Below are 16,260 nucleotides of genomic sequence, written 5' to 3'. Positions count from 1 at the left end.
TCTCTGGCAACCAAGTATGCAAGTCATGACATGAAAAAGAGGAATAGTCTAAAAGTACATCATTAAGCTGCAGCATATTAGCCAATTTTCCTCCATTATGGAAAACTGTAGGACAGTGCTTGGACCAGAGCTATCAGAAAAAGCTCAAGTGTGAAGTAGTTCTGCCAGAAGAATAAACCAAATCATCTATAATTGGGTGTCCCTTGATACTCTTGCATTTGCACCCTGCTGCACACTTCCCATCTCAAAGCCAAGAAGCACAGCGGTCATCAGTATGTCCCTTTCTGATGCTATTGCTCAAACTTTCCTGGATTGTATGCTGTTCCCAGTGGATTTCCACAACCTAAACTAACTCCTTTCCGCAAGTCTAACCAATACACTCCTAAACGGTACAGGAATGCCCTGAATGATCCAGAACTAGACCCAGTACTGGCCAGGGCTGAGAACACCAAGCTCTGGGCTTTCTTTTCAGGTGGCCTCAAGATCTGGTTGTATCTTCAGAGCCACATCTACATTCAACCTAGAACAGCCCACGCCACAGCTGTTCATCTGGATGACTTTGAGAAGCATCAATAGGAAACATCTGGGGTCACAAATCAGTCAGGGTGTGGGAAGATGGTGTTGAACTATACAGCACTCTACAATGTGACAAATTCAGTTTTCAGCCTTTAGTAGCAGCCCTAGCACTGTGCAGCCATGTGGCATCACAAATCAATACAAATCCATTCCTCTTGTCAAAATTTGTCCAAAACATTCTGAAAGGGTAACTTCTTCTGACAGAAGTTACTTAATCTGGAGATATTAGATCTAATGTTATCACCTTTCTTCCTATACAAAAACATAAAGGCAGAATAAACTCCACACTGCATGACTTAATTTGACAAAATGTTATTATGTGCCTGGGCCTGATCCAGATCAGATTTGTATTGCTGGCTAATCTAATGTTGCACAGAGCCGGTATTAATGATCACAGAATAGCATCAGCACACACAAATTCAGCAAAAGGCTACTGATGCACAACACTACAATCATATTAGCCGTCTAGATTGTATCAGTAGCTAACTGATGCCACTAGATTGAACTGCAATCTTGGCTGACAAGTACCTAAACGTATTGAAGCATTCTCAGATGTACATACACCTGGGACCTCGGAAAGTGGCAGTTACTGCACAATAAGAGGAATTAACTTTACAGTTGAAGAAAAGCTGGTGCTTCAGAAGCAAAGTTGATCGAACTCCTCTTCCTCTTGTACGACACGATAATATTTCATTCAAAGATTTACTTATTGGCTGTAATAACTTACACTACCATATATATACACACACCACACCTCACCTCCATTGCGACGGAAACCAAATTCTGGATTGGTACAGATTTATTGGAAGAGCAATACTTTCCACAGCTGGTGAAAAACATTCACAAAAACTTCAGGAAGCTGTAACATTAGCTAAAGATGTGAGATAAATCTATCTGTGGACACACAGGCATATAGACAGTTGCATAACTTAGATTGGAAATTGATTGAAGCAGCTTCTCCCAGGAAACGTTCCAAAGCAATGATAAAATTAAATTAGTAGCTTACATGTTGTTATTTTTTTCCATTACAGGAATTTAACTGTTGACCGTTACAACAGAAATAGCATACCGAATGAAAGTTAAATGGAGAGACCTCAAACTGCACTTACGTGGAAACTAAGATAACTCCATACGAAATCTACAGCTCTGTCTTTTCCCTTTCCACATCCACACAAACATCTCAGAGTTGGTTTTTTTCTCAGAATGATTTGAAATAGTGAAACTAAGATTACTTTGATTTCATAATGCTTCATAAAGCTGATTTTTGAATGAAAGGAAGTAATAGGTGAAAATACGTTGGTTTAAAATTAAAGATTGAGAGGCTTATACAGACAGAAAACTGTAACTTACAAGAACACATAACTTCATGAATTCTAACACCTCTATGAAACAGGCTAATATCTGTACAGCTAAAAAAAAAAAAAAAAAAAAAAAAAAAGTCCTCCCTCCTGGAGCAAAAAACCCAGCGCTAAGGCTGAAAGCTCAGCTCTATTTTAGTCTTTGTTAATCTGCATGGAATAGCTTTCAGTCCTGATCAAGTGCTGAGTACACAAGGCTGTCTTCAGCTCAGAATATTTGTATCTTTTTCCCCCACTGAGTGTCAACTGACTCATGTTATCCCAGCTAAAGAGAGTGCTAGGGCAGACAGTGCAGTAAGTCAAAGGAGCAACCCTTACGCATGACAAAGACTTAATAGGCCTACAACCACATGAACTGCATGCACCATGTGAAAAGCTCCTACTGAAACAGCTATTTCACCAGGCTTAGACTGTTTCCTTCCACCAGTGATGTCTCTGGGACAGTGTGCTACACTACCATGAGATGGATGTTACCTCCCTTCCTTCCCACTGCTTCTTTTCCTAACAAAAAGGGGAAAGGATGAGCTTGAAATGCACTGTTTTACTTGTCAGTATATGAAATAAACGCGAGCTTTTAATGACACTACATTACATGACACTGCAAAATTTTACAGAACAGTCTTCTAACTTATATTGGTTTGTAAATTCACCATACACTAATAAAGAGAGTTATGTAAACATACAGGACACTAGCTGAAACTCCTTTACATGTCTGACATTCTCATCTCAGTCTGCTGTCCCTACTAAGGCTTTACAGGGCCAAATGCCAAGATTAACTGCTGCAGATTTTAGTTCCACTAATTAGAATTCAGCAACTCTTAGGATGTAAAATAACACTTCTCCCAAATAAATCTGAGTATTTGTTGAAAAAACACACTGGGTTTCAAGAACCCAAACACTTTGAGTGAACTTTTGAATGTTTAAAAACAACCTGATAAATGGTATTTTAAACGAATTATATAGCCTTGTGGCATGTTCAAAATTCAACTGCAAAACCAAAAATTTCTCAGATAAAAGAATTTCAAAACAGCAATAATATCAGGTACATTATTTCTGTAAGAAGAATTATTTGAAAAAATTAAGATGCTGAAGCACCTCCATCCTTTTTCTGAAATAGAAAAGCAGGAAGAGACCACAGAGTCACAACTCTTAACAAAAGCTATTCTCAATATACTTGTGTTCAACCACAGCAACTTTCCAAATCAGAAAATAGTATTTTACTAAATCAGTTTTTCCCCTTAACCAAAATGTCTTAAGGCAGCCAGACTGAAATCAGCATATGATCCATGCCGGAGATGGATAGCAGGACCCTTAATTTAAGGCTCATAAGTTTATTTCCAGCCCACACCAGTAGTCACTGAAAATTTTATTAAGTAACGGCTGTTTAGAAGCTACCACACACAATCCATCGGAAATGTATTAGTACACTTAAGCCTGTCTCAGAAGGGAGACTATAGATTTTGTGCCTCGAGATATTTTCTTCAATCCCTGTCAATTGCCCCTGAAAAATAAGTTAAAGTAGTTTGGTACAACATGGAAATTTGCAGTGACACTGTCAATGTGCCTTAGCACACAAGTCCCTACTTTCAGTACTACAATCAATTAAACTGAAAATAAATTGCTCCAATAGTAGCAGGGCAAATACCCCACACCCTCACCACAGGGAGTTACTGATGGGGATTTGCAGTGATCACACATCCTCTGCCTTCCCAGGAAGTCAGGCTGACAAAAGATAGCTGTCAAGATAGCAGGAGGATGAAAAGATTTAAAAATTATACCAAACCCACCTACAGGCATGAAAGCTCATTCCTGTGCTTACCTGTGTTTGCATAAATACCAAACATCCCCAATCAGCATGGAGATTTATGTATGAAGAAAAGAGATCACATAATTTGTGGAGATGGTCCCACTATTCATTATCACTCTACACCATCATAAGGGCAGGTGGGGGAGAAACAAAAAAACCCAAACAAACAACAACAAAAAAACCCATGCCAAACAAACACCCAAACCAAAAATAAAATTGAAAGCAGAACCACATTTACTAATTTACCTATGATAAGCAAGAACACAAAAAATATTTATAACTACAGAGTTTTTGTTGTGAACGCATTACCAAGAGACCACTTCATACTGTTCTTCACATTAAGGCAGACGTTTCAGAGTTACAGTCTCTCTCTGTTGGTACCTGACTAGCATACTGGCTATTAGCTATGTAATTTATACCCAAAAGAAGTATCTTCTAAAATATGAATTGTACTCATCCCGTATTCTATCAACTTTGTAGCTATCCTGAAATAAAAAAGGGCAAACACCAAGCAACAGGTGACAGAAGTATTTGTCTGTGCACCCCATTGTATGCGAGGCCACAGCATCCTGCCAGGAAGCCTGCAACACTGCAGCCTGCTTGCTCTGCATTTTGTTCCAAATTCTGTTTTCATCACCCATATCTGGCAGATTTCAATTTTGCCTCTTTTAGAAGTAATTTCCCAATAGTCTACTTCCCATTAAAAACCCTTTTTAAAGATTCAAAGCCTTTTAGTATTTCAAGTACGCTCATCTTACAGAAAAAAGCACAGGCAGCTCTAAAAGAAAGCTCCTAAAAAGCTTGGGGTGCAGTTGCAATGAAAAAGCCTGAAGTATGAATAAGTGTCATTCCGTCACTCTTCAAAACAAGTTAAAACCAAGTCTCAAGTTCAGTAATGAAAAAAAAAAAAAAATCCATGAGGGAAAATAAAATCTCTGCCTGTAAAAAAACCCTGTACGTCTAAAAGAATTAAATTTTGCTGTTAAATTTTGCTGTTAAAATGATCTCAAGTCCTATCACCCATACAGTTAAACAAACGAAAAATGAAAAAATAATTTATTTGCACCTTAAGAAATGTAGAGTTCACCCCTTTAGGATTTTTCACAGGAACACAACTATAACATACTACTGTACTGATATTACTCGGTATAAAGATATATTAATACAATGGTGGGAAACTATAAAATCCTAACATCTGTGCTATCTCTCAAGGACACCTTTAAGTCACACATGGTAACTGTGTGTCTGACTATGAAAACAAGGAATATTTATTTTATTAAATAATTCTATTCCTCGAGATCTGGTCTCCAAACTTGTTGTGAATTAGAAATGATTGATCTCAGTATGCTGAGAAGTAACATTCAACACAGTGGAACTAAAGATACACTTCTAAAGAGCAGGATTTTCTGTTTATTCAGTTGCCAGAACTTGATGCATGTGTGCACTGGATGAAATGAAGGGTCACAGAGATGTTCACTCGGTTACTATTTTGAGATCTTCATTCTACAACCTTAGAAGAGACAGTCCAACGTCAACAACAGACCTTTAAAAGCTGCAGTGCAAGGAATTAAAATAGCGTGATTAGATTTCATACTTTTAAGTGATTTAGAGACATACTTGTTTATATCAGAACAAATACAGGTGGAATGTTTCTCTGCATCCATTAGCACTTCCAATACAAAGTTTGTCTGGTCACTGGAAATGTTGCATAACACCTAATCCAGGGGTCCTCAAACTTTTTAACCAGGGGGCCAGTGCGTGGATGAAGTGGCAGGCAGTCATCTGCGGCTGCTTGGTTTCCCCCCCCGCGGCAGGGGTGGGGGGTGGGGGGTGTCTGTAAATACCGGGGGCCGGATTGAGGACCCTGGGGGGCTGTATCCAGCCCGTGGGCCATAGTTTGAGGACTCCTGACCTAATCCATATATCATCCAAACACTTATCACTACAGTTTTGCTATCACTTTTAACAACTATATAATGCCAAGTTTGAGACTGAATGGAAAATTATTTTAAACAGCTTTTGATAAACTACTCTAGTGAATTCACACACACAGTAAATGCACTCAACCCATTGATCTTGGCATTGATATCCACAATTTTTTACTTTCAGTCTGCATGGTCTTTAATGCAGCAATGTCTAATCCTTGCACCCAAGGTTCCAATGTATCAAACACTTAAAACATTTCTCACCACAACACACTGCTTCAGCTGACCTTCCTTTTTAGCCTTTATATCCTCTGTTTGTTCCCATCTCAAGATTGTTACGAAGGTTTTTTGGTGGCAAAGCTGTTTTGACTGACTTACTACCTGTTACCATTTATATAGATTCATCTTCTAATGCACAGGAAGTATTAAAAGGCCAGAAGAGATGAACTCTGGTACCCAAACAGTTTCTACTGAATGAAACGGATAATTCTGTAAATCCCACTAGATCCTACTGGTGATGAACTGGCTCTCAGTCTGCTTCTTTCACTAGTCATTTGAAGCTGTAGCTGTAGTGTAAAATACGTAAGGAAATTTTACAAGGGCAGTGTTATATGCTGTAGAACATAAATTGATTATGCATCTAAACCAAAAGTGTGAACATGACCACAAAGAGCCAGCCCATCTCCCCCCACCAAAAAAAAAAAAAAAAAGTGCAGTTGCATGCAGGAATCATCCAAGATCCAAGAAACAAAGTGTTACCTGATCACTTAGTCTTCTAATTCCCTAATATGTATGTGTGCGTGCACATCTGCATACTCAAACGCTTTCAGTTAAAACAAACCCCATCATTTGGCATGGATCCAAATCTGACTCCAGCAAGCTAAAGCATTTGCCCTGAACCTGACGACATCTGGAAGAGCACACACACAGAGCTGGAAAACTAAATCTGCTGGTATCTGCTCCAAATCCTTTGCTGTGACTATTTTTCTATTTTAAAATATCTACATTCTGTTTAAGCAAGATTAATGTAAAAACAATTATTTAAAATGAAGTACACAAGTAGTAACATTGACTCAACCGCTGAGTCTCTACAGTCACAGATGGTAGTGGGGAGGATACAACTTGCCACTTCAAAACAGCAAAAGGTTTAAGGACATTTCAACTCAAGAGCTGGCTTCCCAGGAGATCCATTTACTTCATACATATTGTGACTTACAGAATGGAAGCGATACACCTCATAACTACAATGTGAACTGAAGTTTTACTTCCAATTTTGACTTTGATGTGGAGTTAATGGTTTGCAGGAATTCATAGCAAAAAAGGTAAATTGTTGCAGACACATGCAAAGCTTGTAGGAAAATCCACACCTCCCCCCCTGCCCCCCTCCCCCTTGTTAACCATCTTTCTTGCTTGTTACATTTCAACAGAAAATTTAACTTTCTAGTTTTACAAACACTGAATCAAGCATTAAAAAGCTGAAAAATGCTTATTATGCCATTCAATTAGAGAGCTGTGAGCATTTTGTTTCTCTAAATTTTTGTTTATTTCAAATGACTATGGTGAACATCTAGTCTTAGTTTTAGCTGTTGTTCCCACAACATTCTCCTGATAAGTAACTCAAGTGCTGCTAGCACAAAAATAGAAAATGCTATAAAACATGCCAGTATTCCCTATGTATAAGCAAGAATACTTGATGCCTTCCCAACAAGGTGATACAGCTACACTTAGTCTATACGCATCAAATCCCAAGACATCTTCAATAGTACATACATTGAAAAAAAGATATAAAATCGCAGTATTGATTCTGGATGCTTGAACTTTTGACACACCATTATATACCAAACTATTTTAACAAAAGTTGACTAACATTGCAGCACAGGTTACACACAGAAGTTATGCTATTAAAGAATAAAACCTATCATGATGTTGTAATCACACACCATTTACACACTCTGGGAGGAAAAAAAAACAACTTGCTTTTTTTCCACTTGATATAAGCATGATATGAACATGATACAGCTTTCTACTTAAAGTGATACTGCACTTTAAGTTACTTTTATGGCACCAAGGCTGCATTACAAAAACCAAAACAAACAGCAAAAATAGTCTTTCTCAGCACGGGGACAGGATTAGCAGGGGAATTTCATTTTTCTGAGACCAATCATCATTTTTTAGTTTCAGAAAACATGATTGCAAGAAAAATCAGCACAGGAAGAAAACAGTCTGTTTTTAAAAGCTACTACTGTATCAGCTAACACAGTTCTTCAGTTCAGAGGCATATTAACTGTTGTTTTTTTGGTTCTCTGAACAGTGAAACCTGTAGACACTTAGCTATCTGACCATAAGCAATTCCAACAGCAAGCAGCTCTCTCAAGGATAACAGCAGAAAGGTTCTACCAGCATGACCTGGACTTTGTGTGTCATTTCAGGCACCCATATATGATAAATCGTAACCACACTGAGCACACAACTCTGCCTAGCTTACAAAGGCAAAAAAAAAAAAATAATCACAAAATAAAAAGCAGGAAAGAGTAATAATATTAGAAGTCACCTGTACAAAGCTCTCACTCTAACAGGGTAAAGCACTTGATTACATTACAGTATGCTGCATAAATGAATTATTGATCTCTAGGCTCAGCATTGCAAGAACTGTATGATTTGACAGGAGAATAAATAAAAACAAAACAAGCATGCATTTTCTTTTGAAGTTTCCATAATTACATACAAGCAAGTTCTGTCATTTCAGAGGTATCCATAAACTGATGTTATTAAACTTAGAGGAAACCAAGAAATAATCTTCTGAAAGCTGTATGTGAAACCCAGACAACAGCAATGTTAACCCTCCTATCAAGCTTCATAGAAAGGTTTCAGCTTTATTTACGCAAACCAAAACCAAAAACTGAGAACTCTCTCCTCCAATAATATCATACTGACATAAGTCAGACAGTAAAAAGTAAACTGATATGTTACCAACAAGGGAGCTAAACTGTTGTATTACAAATAATTGTGGTCTAAATACTTGCTAAAACTAAATGCATATTCACAAAAGCTATCTGGAGTCAGAGACCACAGTCATCAAAATGTGTGATTTTTTAGGAAACAATGACACCTCTCAGCATTTTGGATTACTGTTACCTTTCCACCTGCAATCCCTGTTAACTGGTTTTCAGAGACCAGCTCTCACTGCCAAGCTGGACATGGACACACCACTCCCCCACATGCGCCTCTAAACCCTGATTAGCTAAAACTGAGTAAGCAAAGTGGTGTCACGGAAAACCAAGGTGCACTCACCGTTCCGACTTTCTTCATCAATAGGAACTATTGTGGCTGGAGGACCTGTTCTGGCCAATTTGCAATCTATAAAGATGAAAAGAGAAGTTATTTCTAATTCCAGAAGAAGGATCTTGGGGGTTTTGTTGCTGTTTTTTTAAAACCAGTCAGGATGTTCAGCATACCAAAGACAAGTATTTACTTACATAAGACGTATGTATGAGCTACAAAGCTAAGTATACTCACAGAGGATCAAAATCTGAGCTCTTTGCCTATCCCTTACTCAGATAAACTTCATAAAACAAGGGAGAATCTGATGACAAAGGCTTTAACGTCTCAGATAGTGATCCATATTTAAAACAAACACTTAAACAGCAAAAATTGAATATAGTTTGTTCTGTTATCTCTTATGTCAGCCTTCCTTTCCATGTCATGAACATACATACCCTGGATCTTTGTCACATACCACCACAATACAGTCTGATGGCTACACTAATAAACCTGTTCATGTCTTGCTCTAGAGATACCACCAGGGATCTCAGTGAAGCAGAAGCCTTTCAGGACAGAGATAATACAATGGTAAGTTAACCCAAATAAATAACAAAGAAATTATTAAAAGGTGTAAATTGCAATTAAAGCTTCACAACAAAAACAAACATAATCTGAATGTAATCGCAAGAAAAGGATCTAATTAAAGAGAGTGAACAGAATTTTAATAATGTTCTAAGGAAAATAAAAATTAAGAACAGACAAGCAATGTTCAGGAAGTTACGTTTTGCCATCTTACCCTCATATTGCCAGTCTGGAGTCAAAAGTTTAGTCATCAATGGAAGCAGAGCAGAATAACGAAAGAAAATAAGTAAGATTTTGTTGGTTTACTAAAAGATAGGTTCAAAGACAAAGCAGTACATGCAGATCTAGCAAATACATAGGTGTAGTCTTAAAATACATAAAAGCATGTATACTACCTGTGATTATTGTACTTTGTGAACAATTTGTATTTTACATTAAATAGAGGAAAAATATTACCTCTTTAAAGCATACAGAAATAAAAGGTAATTAAGCAGCGCTTTTCATTTTCAAAGAGCCTCACAGTATCGATGAAACTACATGATAAAAAGACAATTACTCTCCTTCCCATTTAACCATGGAGAACTGTATACGAAACTGCAGTTATTTAAGACATGTAGATGCTACTCTGATCCTCCTGACATGGACCCGGCTGTGTGGATGGCTAATTGGTATCTAGCCAAGGAAAGAAATGCTGGAGTATCACTGTTTTTCATGGGGATTTTTTAGGGGGTTTTGGTGGGTTTTTGGTGTTTGGTTTTGGGGGGGTGGGGGGTGGGGTGGGTGTGGTGGGGCGTTGGTTTTGTTTGGAAAGGTTTAAATGCTTTACACAAAAATCTCAACAGAAAATCATCTGTAAGTTAAACACAAGAGCAAGCTGAGGTAAAATGCTATTTCCCAGCTTATGGAAAAAAAATTACACATTCATAGACTTCAAAAGAATTACGCTGCAGCTAATTACAGACAGTAATTATCCCAGCACAGACAAGACCTATGAAGGAAGATCAAAACAGTGAAGCATTTACTCAGATCTCAATTTAGGTGAAGCCTCTAAATCTAAAGGACATCTCTGTGGCATGATAATTTCCTCTAGCAACAGCTTTGCTATTCAGCTGATGAGTTTGACTGCAAGACCAAACTTCCAAACACCAAACTTCTAAACACCAAGGGCAAGGATTGATAGCATGGCATTCCTTCAGGCTGAATATTTATGAACAGCCTGAACGACACCTGAATTAATACTAACGATAACACAGTCACACTATGTCCTGGTTTCAGCTGGGACAGAATTAATTTTCTTCTTAGTAGCTGGCACAGTCGGTATTTTAGATTTAGGATGAGAATAATGCTGATCACACACTGATGTTCTAGTTGTTGCTAAGTAGTGCTTACCCCAACTCAAGGGCTTTTCAAGTTTCCCATGTTCCACCAGGAGCAGATGCACAAGAAGCCAGGAGGGAGCAGAGCCAGGACAGCTGACCTGAACTAGCCAAAGGGATATTCCATACCACAGAACACCATGCCCAATGTATAAACAGGGGGAGTTGGCCAGGGGTGGCTGATTGCTGCTCAGGGACTGATGAACAGCTATATTGTGCATAACTTTTTTTTTTTTCCCCCTTGGGTTTTATTCCTCTCTCTCCTTCTCCTCCTCTTTACAAATACTATTGCTGTTATTAATTTTACTTTATTTCAACTATTAAACTGTTCTTATCTCAACCCACTGTTTTTACCTTTTTCCAGTTCCCCATTCCTATCCCACCACAGACAGGGAAGAATGAGTGAGCAGTTGCATGGTACTTGGTTGCCAGCTAGGGTTAAACCACAACACACAAAAGTAAATATTTTTTATTTTATTTTATTTTTTTAAGACAAACAGGCAACCCTTGCTCTGAAGGTAAAATACAAAGAGCTTGTGTGGATACCCACTCACTCCCTTACATCGGTGACACTGCTTGTAGAGTTTCAAGAGTCCACTTGGTTCACTATTCTAAGCAGTTTAAATAAAATTATTTTATTAACAGATTCTCAGTACTTATTCCTTTTGTTACTCTATGCTTTAGTTTGAAACAAAAATTGAACATTTTCTGCTGATAATTTTAAAGCTTTTTGTTTTGAAGGCATTAACAGAGCAAAACAGATCATCTGAAAAACTACACCTTTCATTTCACCGTAGTTTCCTACGAGCATATCATGTGGGAAAATAAGTAACGTTGGCATATCCACACAAAAAAAGGATTTTCCCCCCTGCTCTTATTTTTTTCGCTGGATGCAATAGCAGGACTGTAACAGCACAACTCTACCTTTTTCTAGAGATGTGTCACAATTTTCTAGGAGTTTATATTCTCCTAACTGAACGACCCTTCTACAAACTCTTTGTTAGGGCAGCAAAGCTCACTGATACAAATTTTTACTGATACTTTGTTTTCAAAAATCGTTCACCACTGAACAGCAATTACTGCACAAATAACCCAAACGAAACCCAAAGCAGGGGCAAATTTTAATTTTAAAGATTGCATGTGCCTTACCAAAAGTATAATCATGACTTTTTTGTAAAGCTTAATGAGCTTTTTCACCATCATCTACGTTTCCATGATGATGTTTTCTCCTTGCTGGGTGTCTCAATTAAAAGTTCACTGAAATCAGGCCAACCTCTAGTTCCATTCTTCAAAAAGCAAATAACCAAAATTACAAGTCAATCACATGCTAGTGCCCTTTTCATGTGATTGGTTTTACATGAAACACATCAGGATTTCCAGAATTATAATCAAAGTCATTATATCTTCTGTTTAAAATCAATGTTCAGCATCGAAATCTGGATATAGATAGTCTCAGAGAAAAGACAGACTATACAGTTCAGCAGTTTGCAGAGAATTTATTGCAAGTATGAGCAGGTGAAGCAATAAAATTTATAATGAGCATAGCCAAGGGAAGAAAAAAATAAACAGGATGTGTAGTAAAAATCTTGCTGTGGATTACTGTCATGGCACCAATAAAAAAAATGTTTGAAGAAACATGTAGTTTTATTGCATAGATGAGAGTTCACAGATTGCTTCATACAATTTCCACCATGTCAGTACTAGCCAAACATCCGATTGCTTTTTAAGATGCATGTCACATCTCCCCCTCCCCTTCTCAAAGGCCAAACCAAATAATGCCACAGCCTCATTTAGTTTCACATTCATCACCATACACTGAACACATAAATCTAAAATTGTTAACTTACACAAGCTGCCGATTCAAAGGGAGACAATCAACTAAAAAACTTAAAGTTACATGTTGTTAATACATGGGTGGTTCCTTTTTTTTCCTTGCAAAATACAAACAGTAAGCAGCAGCAATAAGACCTCAGTGATAAGTCAAGCACTGTGTTGCATCACCAGGCACCAGCGAGACCTGGTGGGAAACACTGGATACATGAAAAAGAACATCTTTAGACTGAGCCAGGTGCACAGAAAGGTTATTCCCATCATCAGGAGGATAGAGTCCATCCTATAAAGATGACAGAAGCCTGAATTAATTAGTCTAGGAAAATTAAAGCTCTATAGAAATATACTTGAGTAAACATCAAGGAGGAAAAATGAGTGAAACTAAAGACCAACACCAGTGCAAACACTGTAAGTACAAAGGAGAAATGGCTGCATGCTGCCCACGAAGTTAAAAAAAAAATATGTTTCCAGCCCAAACTTGTTTTTTTGGGGACTTTTTTTTTTTTTTTTGGGGGGGGGGGGGGGGGCGGCAGACAAAATAGATCCTTGAATGCTTTTCCACAGCAGGAACAGCACAGAGATGTAATTTCATTCAGCTTTTTTTGAAAAATACCTTCATTTGCTTATAAAAAAGATTGCAAGGAATGCTCCTCAGTAATATCATGAGATGGGGTTCATTTTTTCTCAATTTTTATTTGAATGTTCCTCAACAGAAATTATTTCAGCAGTAACAGATTACTTTATTCAATACAAACAAACCTAGATAATTTCAGCACCAAAGGTGACTTACAAAGGAAACACTCACACAACACTTTACTTGCCTGTTCTTCTGTTTTAAAGTGCTCTATATCTGATTGTGCGCCTCAATTATTCAATATTGTAATTATTTCAATTTCACACTGCAGATTATTACCAGAATATTTACATGCACCTAAGTAACAGACCAACATTTTAATAAAACTATTGCAATCGCTAAGACAGGATGGTTTCCTTCCATCACATAGTTTATTTGCAAAAAGGCTCTGTGCCACATCAAACAGCAGCCAGCAAGCAGTAGCAGGGAACACCACCACACAGAGGGAGGCTGTCTGACTTGTCTTACCCATAGACCAAACCTCTGCTCTGCTGGAAGCACAGGGAGAAGTAACACACTGAACCATGGTCTATTTCTTCTACATTTGCTTTTTAAAACTTTTTCAAAAACAAGGCAAGTTCTCCTTGAAATTCCTGGGCATAACAGAGCAGTCATGGAAGTAAAATCATGCTAAATTGAACATACTTTAAGGCAGAAAAGGCCCTCCATAAATGAGCTTCCCTATCTACAGGTTTCACAATGTGTTTTATGTTTAAGCAGCAGTGCTGGTAAATGTAATCTCGATGTAGCAGTGCCCTCCTACCAGCCCCAAGTGCCTTACAAAAATGCAGTAGGCATCAAGCAAATAAAACTTAGTACAAAACAACAAGCTAGGAAGGCTTTCCTAAATGCTCACAAAAAAGCATTTTTGTTCCTGTCATTAACTTCACTGTTCCATCTAACTAGTATATTTGCTTTAAAATTACATGATCAAGACAAAGGCAGATAAATAAAGGGCCTGTTTCCTTGGGAGTATAGTGAAAATCTATTTAACAAACTCTTCATGGAACAGTTACATGGCTCAGATCCATTTGGTTCTGATGGCTAATTTTCATTATTCTAATTTTTATTTATTTTTAATGAGATGGCTTAGAGGAAACCCTCAAACAGTGTTCTAAGTAAGATGCTGAGTAAGGTCACACAGCCTGAGCCAAAACAAAAACAAACATAACTTGAATAATCCCATATTCTGTCAATGGAGAGCTGCCTGACCATCTTCCTTTCACCTTGCCTTTGCCCTCTCAAAGGCACTTCCCATCCAAAGGTCACATTACTTCAAATACTCTATTTCAACTTCACAGACAAAGTAAACAGAAACATCTATGAAAATGAAAATAAACGTCAATGAATTAGCAAATAAGAAACTTCAAGTGTGGGGAACTGACATGGAACACGAAGAGTTCTAAAGACACCTGAGTGAAGGCAGTCACACAAGCAGCCAGGGATTAGACTGCCTGACAGCCAAAGGCCCCTTTCCCAGCACTGCTGCCCCACAGTCGTGGGGGTTTGCAATTAACAGCAGTGCACTTTCTCCTTCTGAACTCTCCTCTTTTCATTCCCACCATCCCGAAGGCCAAGTGCATCCTCCCAGCGCCCCTCTGCCTCAGGTAGGGAGCTCTTTCTCCTGCCATCTCCCAAGAGACTAGTGCCTCCTCAAAGATGTTTTAAAAGGACCTTACAAACAGCTCCTGCTTCTAATCACGAGGGATGCAGCTCTTAGCCACAAACTGTAGATGGAGCTCATGAGGCTACAGTAGCCTTTGCATGTATCTCCTTAACAACATTTTCAATAAGCCCCATATTCATGTATTTGCAAAGACAGCTGTAGCCTCACACATATTTAGAAGCTGTCTAACAATGAAGACCCAAAGTTCTAACTTCACAACGCGGTCACAGTGATCAAAAAGTGTTTGTAACATCCCCCTACTAAACACAACTACTTGGAAACCCCAAATAACCATTTGAATTTCATATATCCCTAAATTCCAGCAAAATACAATATCTGAATTAGCTGTGAACAGTGTCTGAAGTTGGCTGTTCTGATCATTAAATCATATGACTTCAAGGCATCCAATTTCATCAGCTACTTAATAGTAATAAAAATGACTTGCCCCACAAAGTCTTATAAATTTAAGTGACTATAACCAAAAAAAGGTGTCCCACAACACTTGAGAGGGGATTTGTGATCCCAGTAATAGCACACAACTTTAAGAAAGTTTCAATAACTTAGTCCTACCGCATCAAAGACAGCAAGAGTTATACCCTGACCAGAAAAATAATCCTAAGCGACCTGTCCTGCAGGGAGCACAGCATGCTCCTCTGGAAAACAAACAGCCAACCTTAACCTTTCTGGGGACATTATTCTGTGAAATAACTGTCACCTGCTAAGTGCTCCTGAAATAAAAACAAAAAAAAAAAATCCAATTCAATATGCTAATTACCAACTCTTCTTCCAGCTGCTTCAGGAATACACAATTATTAAAATTATTTTACATTTTATGTTGTATTTTGCTTTTATATATTCAGGAGTAGTTTAGTTTTATTCAAACGAATAGTCACAGGGAGTACAACAGGCAACCTCAAACTGACTCAGTTTCTAGCAGATACGCAGCCTGATTTAAAAAAAAAGTTATTAAAATTCTATTCACTAACTACTAAAAGAAATTATTTTATTTGTTGGAAAGAATAAAATCTCATTCTTGACTTTGTCACTGGAACAAAGATCAGACTCTATTACTTCAGCATCAATCCCTTACCTAGAGCATCTCCCTGGGTCAGGAAACTTGCACCATGTGATTACTCTATTACTTATGTTTCAGCCACTCCTGTTGTATTAATGAAGTTCAGAATGTTAAACTTAACAATTACTCGGTATTTGCATGAACATTTAATCCAAGCTGAAAATGTTGTG

The 16,260-nt window shown here is 37.9% G+C and overlaps 1 protein-coding gene across 8 annotated transcripts in view; it reads right to left on the bottom strand.

The window, feature by feature from the left end:
• The window catches only part of PCDH15 (protocadherin related 15), a 442,830-nt gene that overhangs the window by 332,602 nt on the left and 93,968 nt on the right, over positions 1-16,260 (bottom strand). For 4 of the 8 annotated variants that reach the window (XM_037400858.1, XM_037400859.1, XM_037400854.1 and 1 more), the window contains exons 3-4: positions 9,724-9,738; positions 8,958-9,023 (exon numbers count right to left, since the gene is read on the bottom strand). In XM_037400858.1, the coding sequence (XP_037256755.1) occupies positions 8,958-9,023; positions 9,724-9,738 (81 nt within the window). The remainder of the gene's footprint in view (positions 1-8,957; positions 9,024-9,723; positions 9,739-16,260) is intronic. The other 4 variants (XM_037400861.1, XM_037400860.1, XM_037400856.1 and 1 more) reach the window with 1 other exon arrangement.

Source organism: Falco rusticolus, chromosome 9 (assembly GCF_015220075.1).
Source record: "Falco rusticolus isolate bFalRus1 chromosome 9, bFalRus1.pri, whole genome shotgun sequence".
Taxonomy (NCBI): Eukaryota; Metazoa; Chordata; class Aves; order Falconiformes; family Falconidae; genus Falco; species Falco rusticolus.
The sequence above is the reverse complement of the archived record's forward strand: the minus strand, read 5'-3'. Positions and strand labels throughout refer to the sequence as shown.